The following is a 13,182-nucleotide window of genomic DNA, read 5'->3' as shown; positions in this document are numbered from 1 at the left end:
TCCAGTTCCCTGAGACCCAACACTCTCACCCAGACATGCATGCAGGTGAAAGACCACTGTACATAAAATAAAAATAAAACACAGAAGCTGAAGATTAATCATTTGGATTTGGCAAACGAGAGGTCATTAGCGCCTGAGGAGGGGGCAGCAGTGGCAGTGGCTGTGATCATGGCACTAAGTGCACAGCAACAGTTAATGTCTACCCCACCCTTATTCTCCAGGCCTGTGGCCAAGAAGGGTCTCTGAAGTACTTTAACAGACCCCTGAACACTGATAAAGCTAACTTAACTAACACTAATCCCTGCCTAGCAGCGTCTGATATGCTGATGGATAAAGTACTAGTGTCACCAGTGTAAACCAACATTTGCAGCTGAATGCTGACAATCACATTTTAAAGGCTTATGGCCTCCTCTGATGTAGTCCTTGTGACTAGATTGTCAGTCTATTTATCACAAGCATAAGTGCAAACAGCTATTTCTAACTATCCAGTAGAAAAATTTCCCCATCTAAGTACTAACTAGGCCCAGCCCTGCTTATTTGGAAAATCAAGTGCTTTTGCAGTGGTATAGCCATAGACGCCTTTGAAAATTTTCAAATGTCTGCATTAGCCTGGCTTTTTTTTTTTTTTTTTTTTTACTTTTATTTTGTTTTGCTTTTGTTTTTGATTTTTTTGGTTTTTTGAGACAGGGTTTCTCTGTGTAATAGCCCTACCTGTCATGGAACTCTCTCTGTAGACCAGGCTGGCCTCGAACTCACAGATCCATCTGCCTCTCCTCCCATGTGCTGGGATTAAAGGCATGCGCCGCCACCATCACCTTGAGATGTTTTTACTCTTAATACTCATTTGGGCCTTTTCTTTTTTCTTTACTAATCTTAATTTTTGTTAAATTCTTTGTTAAATTCTATAACTACATTTGAGCCAGTAATTCTGCTTGTAAAGACTGATACTATGGGATATATCAATTCTCTCTATGCTTCTGGCTCACCATTAGTATAGCTAGAGTGGGTCAGGGCTAGGGCATGGAGAGTCAAGCCATGGTTGACATGATTAAAAGACTGATACTTGGCAGACGTGGTAGCATGTATCTTTAATCCTAGCACTCAGGAGGCAGAGACAGGTGGATTCCTCTGAGTTTGAGGCCAACCAGCGGTACGCAGACACTGTCTCAAAAAAAAGTAGAAAGAAAAAAAGAAAAGAGTTGGGTAGGTATTGCAATGTATTGAAGCTGGGCAGTGGTGGCGCACACCTTTAGTGCCAACACTGAGGAGGCAGAGATAGGAGGATCTCTATGAGTTTGAGCCCAGCCTGGTCTACAAAGCGAGTTCCAGTACAGCCAGGGATATTACACAGAGAAAACCTGTCTTGAAAAACAGCAACAAAGAAAGAAGGAAAGGAAAAGAAAGAAATGCATTGAAACCTAACCTATGTTGTATGTGCATGTGGGTTTTACTTGCATGTATGTCATCATGTGTGTGCTTGGTGCCAGCAGAGGTCAGAAAAGGGCATCAAATCGCCTCAACTGGGGTTACAGATGGTTGTGAATTGTTCTGTGGGTGCTGGGAACAGAACCCAGGACCTCTGCAAGTGCAACAAGTACTCTTAACCACTGAGCCATCTCTCCAGCCCCTCACTCTTTAGGTTTTAGTAGACAGAAGTCTGTCTAGTCTGCCCAGATGTATTCACAGATAGTTGTTGTAGTCAACTGTGAAGTAACAGATGGTCCAAATTACACAATGGAAAACTTAAATGTCGTCCCCCCCCCCCCGCCACTCTTTTAAAGTTATTTTAGCCTTGGAATGCTTTGGGTCTGAGTGGCAGGCTAGGCTGGTATGAGGAAGACTGTGTATGAGAAGAATGTGTACTATGTAGCCTATGGTTGTGAATGAAAGACTAGACTTTAAACAGTGGGAGTGGTGTGCGTATACCTCTGCTTACCCAGGAGCACTCTTGCCTGTGTGTGGGAAGGTGGCAAGAGGCATGCTGATGGACCCATCTCATGGGCCATTTTCTATGCAGTGACAAAACACCCGAGATAGTCAGCTTGGAAGAGAAAGGAAGACTTACTTTGGTGTTGCTGGAGTTTATGTCCCTCCATGTCCCACCTGTTTTCAGCCCCATATAAATACACGGCCACTATATTAATTATAAAAGTGTCGGTCGATGGCTAGGGTTTCTTATTGGCTAGATCTGTCTTAACTACTAACCCATTTCTATAAATCTATGTCTTTCCACATGGCCTTGGCTTGTTGGAGAATGCCTGAACCTGTTACTCCTTTGGAGCTACATGGTGTCTCCTTGCCACATCTCTCTGCCTCCTCCCTCTTCCTCTCGTTGCCACGCCTATACTTCCCACCTGGCTACTGATCCATCAGTGTTTTATTCATCAACCAATAAGAGAAACATATATACACAGAAGGACATCCCCATCATTTTGACTCATGGTTTCACATGGTCCCATCCGTGGTCTGTGTCACCATTGCGTTAAAGCCTCGTTGAGAGACTGTGTGGTAGAACAGAAGCTACCACTTCCCAGCGACCCAATCTCCTCCCAGTAGAACCCCCTAGTTCATGGGTTCAATCACCTCCAAGAAGTGCTATGGGCTGGGAACTAAGCCTTGAACACGTAGCCTTTGGATGACCTGTATGATTTCAAACGCACTACCCTCCAATTCTTGCATGTCAAAAGATTTCTACCCTGTGACACTAACATTCACACCAGAGGCTGCACTCTCTTCATGTGGTCCCACAATTTCTGTTTTTCTTATATAAAACCTGGGCTGGTGCTGCCCGTGTTTGGGGAGGAGGTGAGTGTGGCTAAGGTCTGCTGTAGGAGCCTGTTAGTCCATTACCGTGTGTCTGTCTCTGTTGTAAACTTACCTCTCTGTGCAGATATGGAGAATGAAACACACCCTCTGCTGCAGCCTTCTCCTGTGCACTTTGGAGCCAAGGCTTTGTTCATTGCTTTTGTTCATTCATTTTATTTGAGGGTTTATTCATCAGCATCTGCTTCCTCTCTTCTAAAACCATATACAATCTTTTAGTCCACTAAGCTTCCTCCCCACCCTCAGCACTGTTTTGAATTTGAGTGATTAGATGTCTTCTTTGTCATCTCAAAAGAAGCTTGTGGAAGGGGAAGGAAAGAAACACTTCTCTAACTATAACCCTTTCAACTTACACCAGTTCTACACACTGCTTATCTCTTTTCTTTCTTTTCCTTCTTTCTTTCCTTCCTTCCTTTCTTTTAAAGTAATGGTATTTATACTCTTACCCCTTTGAAAGAATTGTTTGGGAGACTGTTCTTTGTCTTGGTGATGTTATTGCTCAAAATTTATTTTTGATTTCTCTGATTATCTAAGTGAACAAGTTTGAGGTTCAAATGGGATAATGCTGTATTGAGGGCATATAATCCACTACAAAAATCTCTTGCCAACCTAGACCATCTCTGCACAAAGGCAAAAGAAAATGCTTTCTCTCTTGCGTGTGATGTAATATAATGCCTTTGCTATGTGCTTATTTATTTATTTTTCTTGACCACATTTTTAAGCAATTTTACTGTGGTCTATGTTTATCATGATAGCACACATTTCAGGAAAGCCACATTTAGAAGTTACTGAAAAGTCTATCAACGTATACCGAATATTCTTCTGTTAAAACATTGCAGGTGTGTGTTATAACTTTCAGTACAGCTAGCATAAAACAGTGCAGGTGATGAACAGCATAGCAAGGCGGGCACCATCTGACAGCGCCTGACACTCTCCCCTTGACCTTGCCCCAGACCTATTTAATCAGAACTGTGGGGGACGACTGGCACTCTGTGTTATCACAGGTATTTCTGAAGTCTGAGAAGCACTGGATAATAAAAATGTTTCAGTGGTTAAGATAAAAATGTCATGGCACCTGAAGATGACCTTTAACCCAATCTGTCTGGGAGACAGATGCGAGTGAACAAGCAACCCAATCTGCTCAGTTATTTACTGGGACTTTTTGTTTGGTGGTATCTCAGTTTTTGTTTGTTTGTTTACATTTCCCTGAAGGAAGCAGTATGAAAGGTTGACTACCTTGCTCAGTTGTTAGTGTTTGCCTAGAACTTTAACACAACTATGGTTAAATATTTTTAGGCTTATTCAAGGTTTTTGTTGGATTTTGTTTGCTGTGTTTGAGGCAGGCTCTAATTATGGAGCCCTGGCTGTCCTAGAACTCCCTATGTCGAGCTGGCCTTGGACTCATGGACTTCCACCTGCCTCTCCTTCCTGAGTGCTGGGATTAAAGGTGTAAAACACCATGCCTGACAGCTTTTATTTTAAAACAAACAAATTTTCTGATGCAGTTTTAAAATTTAGTAGTTAATGGAATCACCCTACAGAAACTCTTCATATCTTGTGTTGTCAGTAGTTTGGCCTCATGGTTCAAATTAGGCACGGGGCTGGATCTCAATCGCAGAGGCCTGATATTTGTGCTGGTTAGTTTTTTACCAACTTTACAAAGAGTCATCTGGGAAGAGAGACTCTAGTGAAGAACTGTCCGTGTCAAACTGGCCTGTAGAAATGTCTGTGGGCATTTTCTTGATTCATGGTTGATATGAAAGGGCTTAGCTCACTGTGGGTGATGCTGACTCTAGGTAGGTGGTTTGGGTTGGATAAGAAAGCAAGCTGAGCACAGCATGGAGAGTGAGCCAGGAAACAGTGATCTTGTAATGGTTTCTGCTCCAGGTCCTGCCATGACAGTAGACTGTGACGTGGAACTGTGAGTCAGATAAGCCCTTCCTCTTCTCCCAAGTTTCTTTGGGTCATAGTGTGTATCACAACCGAAAGCAAACTCTTTCCTCTTCAGCTGCTCAGACAAAATAGCTTGATAAAAGCAGCTCATAGTTCCAGGTTATTTCCATCACAATGAGGAGCTGGTTACCTCACATCCATACTCAGGAACAAGAGTCATGAATGCATGCCCGCATTTGCTCAGTACTCTCTCCCCTACAAGGGCTAGGACTGAAACCCAGGGAACAGTGCTACCCACAAAGGTCTAGTCTTCTCACCTTAGCTAACATCATCAAGATAATTCCCTAAACCACACCCATAGGCCAATCCAACCTAGACAGTCTCTCATTGAGACTCTTTCCTTAGGTAAATTGTCAATTAAAACTATCACAATGGCATTATTAACTTGTTTGGTAGGCAGTAACATAGTTTCTTCTTCTTCCTCCTCCCCCTCCTTCTTCCTTCTTCTTAACAGAAGACTTGATTTTACAAGATTTTAATGTTGATGTGGATAGGATCAGCCTTGAAACGGAAATCAATTGTACACACACACACACACACACACACACACACACACACACACACACACACACAAGCTTGTGCACAAGCACTTTTGCTGGGGATACAAGCCAGGGCTTTGAGGATGCTAACCATATGTGCTAGCTTCATACAGCTTTCTGATCATTCTCTTATTCTTACCCAACATCAAATCAATCATCAGTTCCCATTAGTGCTATTTTCTAAATGTCTTTGAATCTTAATATTTTTAGTCAACTTTTCCCAAGATGTGTAGTTAACTTAGCAGAATCTAGGGAGGAAGCCCTGAGTGAATGAGTTATTATACTGGTAAGGGGAAGGTACAGAGAGAACATTATCAGGGAACGACTTCCCTGAATAAGTGTTCTTAAAAAAAAAATCCAAAGATCCGATTGGGGTGATGGTGGCATATGCCTTTAATCCCAGTATTCAGGAGGCAGGGCAGACAGATCTCTGTGAGTGCAAGGCCAGCCTCAAAAGACAGAATGGGGGGGGGGCAGGGGCTAAAGTAGTATAAGGTTTATACAGTTGTCATATTTTTGTGAATAACCTTCTCATTTTTGTCTGTATAGATTATGCTTGTGCCCTTCAGAGGGATATTTTGCTTCAGGGGAGGCTGTACCTTTCAGAAAACTGGCTGTGTTTCTATAGCAACATCTTCAGATGGGAAACTACAGTAAGATATGTTTGCATTTGATTTGTTCATAGAAATAATTGCATAGTCAGAAATACACACAGTACTCTTAAAAGCAGTGTATTGAGGATGATTCCAAAGTGAAATCATATGTATTTGTATATATTTATATAAGCATAACGTGTTTATACATGTGTAAATGTGCAATGTATTTTCCTAATTTCAATACCCCATTTGTACTTACTACAAATAGGTTGGAAGGGCTTGACTGCCAAAGTCATGGTTACTTGACAAACTGTCTACATTGTGTAGAGCACAGATGTGGAGCCTGAACTCCCATGTGTCTTTCCCACCCAGCCCTAACATTAGATCCTGGGCTCTATGGGCAGAATGCTGAAGGGAGTGTGTCCTAATGCTGCCCTCGACTTTCATAGAGAACAGAACATGGACTTGTGAACTCTTAAAGCAGGCCTTTCAGCCTGCTAATACTCTGGATTAGATGGAGGTAACACTTGGTATTTAGGGTTGTATATGCTTCTGAAAATACACATTTCAGTTCTTAAAAAGTATTTTTGTATGTGTGTGTATGTTTAGATTTCCATTGCTTTAAAGAATATAACCTTTATGACCAAGGAGAAGACTGCTAGACTCATCCCAAATGCTATCCAGATCATCACAGAGGGCGAAAAGGTGAGGGACTTCTCTGTCGTTGCTGTATTAATAACAGGGAGAACCTGTCTCACTCACGCTGATAGTCACTGAAGCTATAGGGTCTTGTGGAGACATGGGACATTCAATACCAGGTTCCTCTATGTTTAAATGGTTACTATTTGCATAGGAGAAAGAGGGCAGGAGGGAGATGTGAATGGACAGTGGGAGACGACTAAGACAAAAGGTAATTATTCATGTATGAAATTGTCACAATTAAATCCATTTCTTTGCATGCTAATTAAAATAAAGAAATTCAAAAGACAGGTTGTGTATACAATACTGGAGATTGCTGTCATGTATCCTCTACAAAGAATATCTATTGATTAACTGAGCGTGGTGGGTCATGCCTTTAATCCTCAGGGGGTAGAGGTGGGAGGATCTCTGAGTTCAAGTCCAGCCTAGTCTACAGTGGGAGTCCCAGGACAGCCAGGGCTAACACAGAGAAAACATGTCTTGACGTGCCCCCCACCCAAATATATATATTGATTGAGAGGTCTCAGCTTAATGCATTGAAAAATCTGTCTGTGAAAATATTAATACCCAACTCATTGTGTGAAATTTTCTTAGTCACTCCAGGATAGAACTAGCTTTCTCCTCCCTGTAGATAAGCACTCTGCCTCTGTGATAGGTGGTCACTGACAAGGCCAATGGAAGAGATGACCCAATGGGATACTCCATTCAAGGATTCCTCTTGCTGCATTTTCTCATCGAAGTCAACTTTAAACATATGACTTTACAAAAATAGCTAAATGTAGAGAAACCTATAGGGCTGAAAACAGACGGAGAATTACAGATGGAACATTCTATCGTTTTCTATAATATCAGAGGCCTTGGAATTTAACTTGAGTGTTTTATGTTCAGAGATCCAACATTTTTGGAGTATTTTTAACACTTGAAAACATTGTGTAACTTAAATTCATATTGTTAATATATACAGTTCTGAAATCCACTTGTATTCTTGGTTTATATGTGGCTCAACTGACAGGCTCATATTGCAAAGTTCAGAATAAAAAGCTGTCATTTTTTTTCTATAAATTTACTTATATTAATTTGATAAAGTTAGGATAAACACAAACAGCTGCCTAGTTTTATCTCATTTCCCTAGAAAACAGGAACAACATTGTGTTTTATACTACTTTACAGAGTAGGGTTTATGAAGAAATCTCATTTATGCAACAATTCTTTGTTTTTCCTTTAACACAGAGGTAAGTGAAAACAGCATGGTGAGTGGGTAGTGATTGGTTTTAGTCAACAGGACCCCATGCTCTTCCCAATAGAACTTCGACGTGGAAAGCACAAGCTGAATAAACCCTTTCCTCAATGATAAGTTGCTTTGATCATGGTGCTTCGTCACAACAGTAGAAAACCTAAAATACTAAGTGTATTTTGTTTATCAAATGTGTGTGTGTGTGTCTGTAATTTTCACAGTGCTTAATTCATCTCCTTATTTTTCTTTGCAGTTTTTCTTTACGTCTTTCGGTGCCAGAGACAGAAGTTATCTAAGCATATTTAGGTTGTGGCAGAATGTATTATTAGATAAGGTAAGTGTTCATTCCAGAGGCATGTTGTAAGAAGGCACACTAGGGGCTAATGTGTACCTAAGTAGAATTTGTATAGATCCTTTCTTATTTCCAAGAGTCTAACTTTTTTTTGTTTTGTTTTATGTTTGTTCTTTAAGACAGGGTTTCTCTGTGTAATTAGTCCTGGCTGTCCTGGAACTAGCTTGAATTTATAGAGATCATAGAGTTGGGTATTAATATTTTCACAGACAGATTTTTCAATGCATTAAGCTGAGACCTCTCAATATATAAATATATATATATATATATATATATATATATATATATATATTTGGGGGGGGCACCTGTGTTAGCTCTGGCTGTCCTGGGACTCGCACTGTAGACCAGGCTGGACTTGAACTCAGAGATCCTCCCACCTCTACCCCCTGAGGATTAAAGGCATGGCCCACCATGCTCAGTTTAATCAATAGATATTCTTTGTAGAGGATACATGATAGCAATCTCCTGCCTCTGCCTCTGCCTCCTGAGTGATGGGATAAAAGGTGTGTGCTACCACCATCCAGCTAGCTATTCAGGTTCTTAAAGGAAAAGATCTATAGTTATTTTGGGGTTATTTCTTACACTTTAAAAAAAAATTGAAGAGTTGGGTATGATGGCACACATTTTTAATCCCAGCACTCAATGGGCAGAGGCAAGAGGATCTCTGTGAGTTTCAGGCCAGCCTGGTCTACAGATAAAGTTCCAGGACAGCTAGAGCTACATAGTGACACTTGATCAAAAAGACACTACCCAACACCCAATAAAAAGAAAAGGATAGAAAGAAAGGAAGGAAGAAAATTTAAAAACTGGTCACTTGCTGCTAAGCCTGTTGCCCTGAATTAAAAAAATAACTAAATGTAATAAAAATGTGAATTAGCAGATTTTTATTAAAAAGGGTTTTTGTAGTGGGTGCATGCATAAAAATGTATGCATGCAGAGGCCTGAGGGGGATGTCTGATACCTTCCTTAGCCACCTCACTGCTTTCACTGCTCCAGAAGTTGACTGTTGTGGTTAGGCTGGCTGGTCAGCACAGAGATGTATGTCTGTCTCCATCTCCCAGGACTGGAGCTGTAGGTATGTGCAGCCATTTCTGGCATTTTGTGGGGGTGCTTGGGATTCAAACTTGGTTCTCATACTCATCCAGCAAGCATTTTTTATCTACTGAGCCGTCTTCCCAGACTCTTAATTGTTCCTGTGGTTGAATCTAGAGCTTCCCCTATGTACCAGTGAGCTCCATCCTCATCCCTATAGTTGTGTTAATGTGATAATTGAAATCCCTTGGATACTGACCAAGAAAACATTAGTAAAAGAAGCACTAATGGAAGTAAAATGATAGCTAGAAAATAGATATGTGTTTAACACAGAAGTCAATATTGGAACACATTTGATAAACAAAATACACTCAGAGTTTCAATTCCTGTGATGAAACACCATGATCAAAGCAACTTGGGGGGGAAAGGATTTATTCAACTTACAGGTCCACATCACAGTTCATTATCAAAGAAAGTCAGGACAGGGACTCAAGCAGGGCAGGAACTTAGAGGCAGAATTGATGCAGAGGCTATGGAGGGATGTTGCTTACTGACTTGCTCTTCATGGCTTGCTCAGCCTGCTTTCTTGTAGAAACCAGGATCACCAGTCCAGAGATGGTACCACCCACAGTAGGCTGGGACCTTGCCCACCAATCACTAATTAAGAAAATGCCCTACAGGTTTATCTACAGCTGGATCTTAGGGGGGGTATTCTCTCAACTGAGGCCCCTTCCTCTCTGATGTCTCTAGCTTGTGTTAAATTGACACAAAACTGGCCAGTACACTTCCTAAAATGATTTTACTAGATAATGCACAAATTCTTATATACCTATAAAGGAAACAACAGTACAATCAAGATCCAAAGACTAAAGGAATACAACCAAATACACAATTTAACTATGTGTTAATTAAATTCAAAGAACAAATACTTTGTAAGCGAAAGAAGGAAATAATATTACATGCAAACAGAGAACAATGTTGACAAGTAATACCTGACAAGGTAGTAAAGATGGAGGTTTCTTCCTGGTCCTGCAGCCGCCTTGCCCCAAATAAATACATGACGCTATAATAATTATGAAACTGTTGGCCGAGGGCTATGTTTTCTTACTGGCTAGTTTTCTCTTAATTATTAACCAATAACTACTAATCTATGTATTTCTACATGGCCTTATCTTACCAGAGAATGCCTGGCAAATCCTATCTTCCAAAGTCTCTAAATGGAGTCTCTTTCTGGCAGCCACTCTCTTCCTCTCCCCAGAATTCTCCTCGTCTCAAAATCTTGCCTATACTTCCTGTCTGGCTATTGGCCAATCAGTGTTTTACTCATCAACCAGTAAGAGAAACATATATATAGAAGGACATTCCCCCATCAAGGTACTTTAAAACTAAAGTGGAAAGACAGAAGTGCCTTTGTATTGGTAGAAGGGCCAAATTATCTATAATTCATAAAAATCATAAGGGCATATGTACCTAGTAACAGAGCCCTAAAGTGTATAAAGAAAAAATTTACAGAATTGATGGAAGGAATAAACAATTTAGCAATAATAGCTGAATTCAAAAACTCCTCGTTCAATGATGGGAACAACTGGGCAGAATTCCACAGTAAACAGAAGAACACTACAAACTAACTAGGACCAAAGAACACCTATGAGATCTACCTAACAACAGCAGATATACATTTTTCTCAAAGGCTTATGTATATTCTCCAGAACAGACCATAATACTGGATTATACAACAAGCCTCAATACAGTCAAAAGAACTAAAGTAATGGAAAATGTATTCTCTGATCACAGTGGAATGAAATTAGGAACCAGAGGTTCACTAGAAAGTGAAAGTTAAATAGAACATTCCTAAAGAGCCACTGGGGAAAAGAAGAAATCACAAGGGAAATTAAGAAAAAACTCCTTTCACAAGCTAAATGAAAACAAAACTATACCAAATCTCATGGGACACAGCTAAAGCAGCATTTAGAAGGGAAATTATAACTGTGAACACTTGTTATAGATTTAAAAAGGCTGATCTTGAATCAATAACCTACTTTAGGCTTTATGAAATTAGAAAAAGGAGAGCATATAAACTCCATAAGAGCAGAATCAAAGAAATATAAACATGGGGGCAGAAACGAATAAAACAGAGAATAGTGAAATGGCCATCCATAGAATGAAAAGTTTTCTTGGGAAAATATTTTAAAAATCAACAAACTTTACTCGATCTATCAAGAGGAGAGGAGATAGAGTAGTGGTGCATGCCTATGATTCTGATACTGAGGGTGCTGGAGCAGGAGATTCCAGAGTTCAAGGCCAGCCTGGGGTACGTTATGAAGACACTGTCTCATCAAAGCAAAGAAATAGGAAGCAAAACAAACCTGGAGCTAAGACTGAAGTGACTGAACTTATAAGTGAAAAAAGACCATTTTAAAAGTTTAACATTTATTGTTTACTTATTGTGTGTGTGTGTGTGTGTGTGTGTGTGTGTGTGTGTGTGTGTATGATGACTTATGTGTTCTTGGTTCACATGTGTGAAGAACTACCATCTTCGTATTACTTGAGCTTGTCAAACCACTGTCTTTAGCACTAGACATGTAACACTATTTCAAGTAGGCATTAGCTCTTATTTAATAACAATAGTGGCCATTCCTGCTCTGTAATGAGACAAGAAACAATGTTTAAACATATATTTTAAGTACTACTTGAAACTGTCCTAACTAGAATCTCTCAAAAATATTATTTTATTTTAAGTGTATGGGTGTTTTGCCTGAACATATGTCTGTGTGCACCACATGCATGCCTGGTGCCCTTGGGGACTAGAAGAGGGTACCAGATCCCTTGGAACTGGAGCTACAGGTGGTTGTGAGTTGCCATGTAGGTGTTGGGAATCACATCTGGCTCCTCAGTAAGAACAGCCAATGCTCTTAACTGCTGAGCCATCTCTCTAGCTTGTAGAGTCTCTCTTTTTTAAAAGGTTTATTTTCTAAAATTTATTTGCCTCTGCATGAATGTATGTGATTTATGAGTGTGCAGGAACTGTGGGGGCCGGAAGAGGATATCAGATTCCCTGGAAATGGAGGTACAGGCAGTTGTGAACTACCATGGGTGATGGAAACTAAATCTAGTCACTGTGCAAGAGCAGTTAAGTGCATCTAACCACTAAGCCATCTTTCCAACTGTAGAAGTTCCCTAGAATAGAAACTAGAAGTAGGGCCAAGGAGAGGGTTCAATGAGTAAAGTACTCGCTATGCAAGGATGAGGACGCAGTTTTGGACCTTCAGTACCCAGATAAACACAGGTGTACACTGCTCACCTAGAATCCCATTGCTGAGGAGGCAGAGATAGGGGCACCCTGGGACTTGCTGGTCAGAGCCAGTCTTGCTGAACCAGTGAACTCCAGGTTCACTGACAGACTCTGGCTCAAAAAAAAAAAAAAAAAAAAAATGTATGTGTGTGTGTATGTATGTATATGGTGAGTAAGTAGTTGAGGAGGACATTCCAATATCAACAACTATCCTGCAGACATGCCTGCACAGGCAAGCTCACGCATATGCATGATTGTCACACACACACACACACACAGCCCCACACTCCCACACACACACAAAACTAAAAAGGTGGGGCGGAAGACATAGCTTAGTGCCAGAGTACCTGGCTTTAACAGGGCCTTAGGTTTGATTTGGGCACTGGGGGAGTGAAGCATAGAGAGACGGAGAGAACAAACTAGAAAAACAGAAAGCTACCTTTCTGTGTTTCATTAGTGAATTTTGAAAATCAACAATAAAAAAATACTAAACAATAATGGTAACGACCATGAATGAAGTTAATAGATGCTAGGCACAACGCTGGGTAACAGGTATAGTGTTGATATTTTACAGGCCCCACTTGACTTCTAGAACCTTCCCTGCATTCCTTCCTGCTTTTAGACTAGACACTGCTATGTAGCCCAGACTAACCTTGAAATTG

The 13,182-nt window shown here is 40.6% G+C and overlaps 1 protein-coding gene across 1 annotated transcript in view; it reads left to right on the top strand.

The window, feature by feature from the left end:
* The window catches only part of Gramd1c (GRAM domain containing 1C), a 76,146-nt gene that overhangs the window by 24,186 nt on the left and 38,778 nt on the right, over positions 1–13,182 (top strand). The window contains exons 4-6 of the mRNA XM_051191519.1: positions 5,865–5,968; positions 6,521–6,616; positions 8,098–8,178. Of these exons, the coding sequence (XP_051047476.1) occupies positions 5,865–5,968; positions 6,521–6,616; positions 8,098–8,178 (281 nt within the window). The remainder of the gene's footprint in view (positions 1–5,864; positions 5,969–6,520; positions 6,617–8,097; positions 8,179–13,182) is intronic.

Source organism: Phodopus roborovskii, unplaced genomic scaffold, assembly GCF_943737965.1.
Source record: "Phodopus roborovskii unplaced genomic scaffold, PHOROB, whole genome shotgun sequence".
Classification (NCBI taxonomy): domain Eukaryota; kingdom Metazoa; phylum Chordata; class Mammalia; order Rodentia; family Cricetidae; genus Phodopus; species Phodopus roborovskii.
The sequence above is the reverse complement of the archived record's forward strand: the minus strand, read 5'-3'. Positions and strand labels throughout refer to the sequence as shown.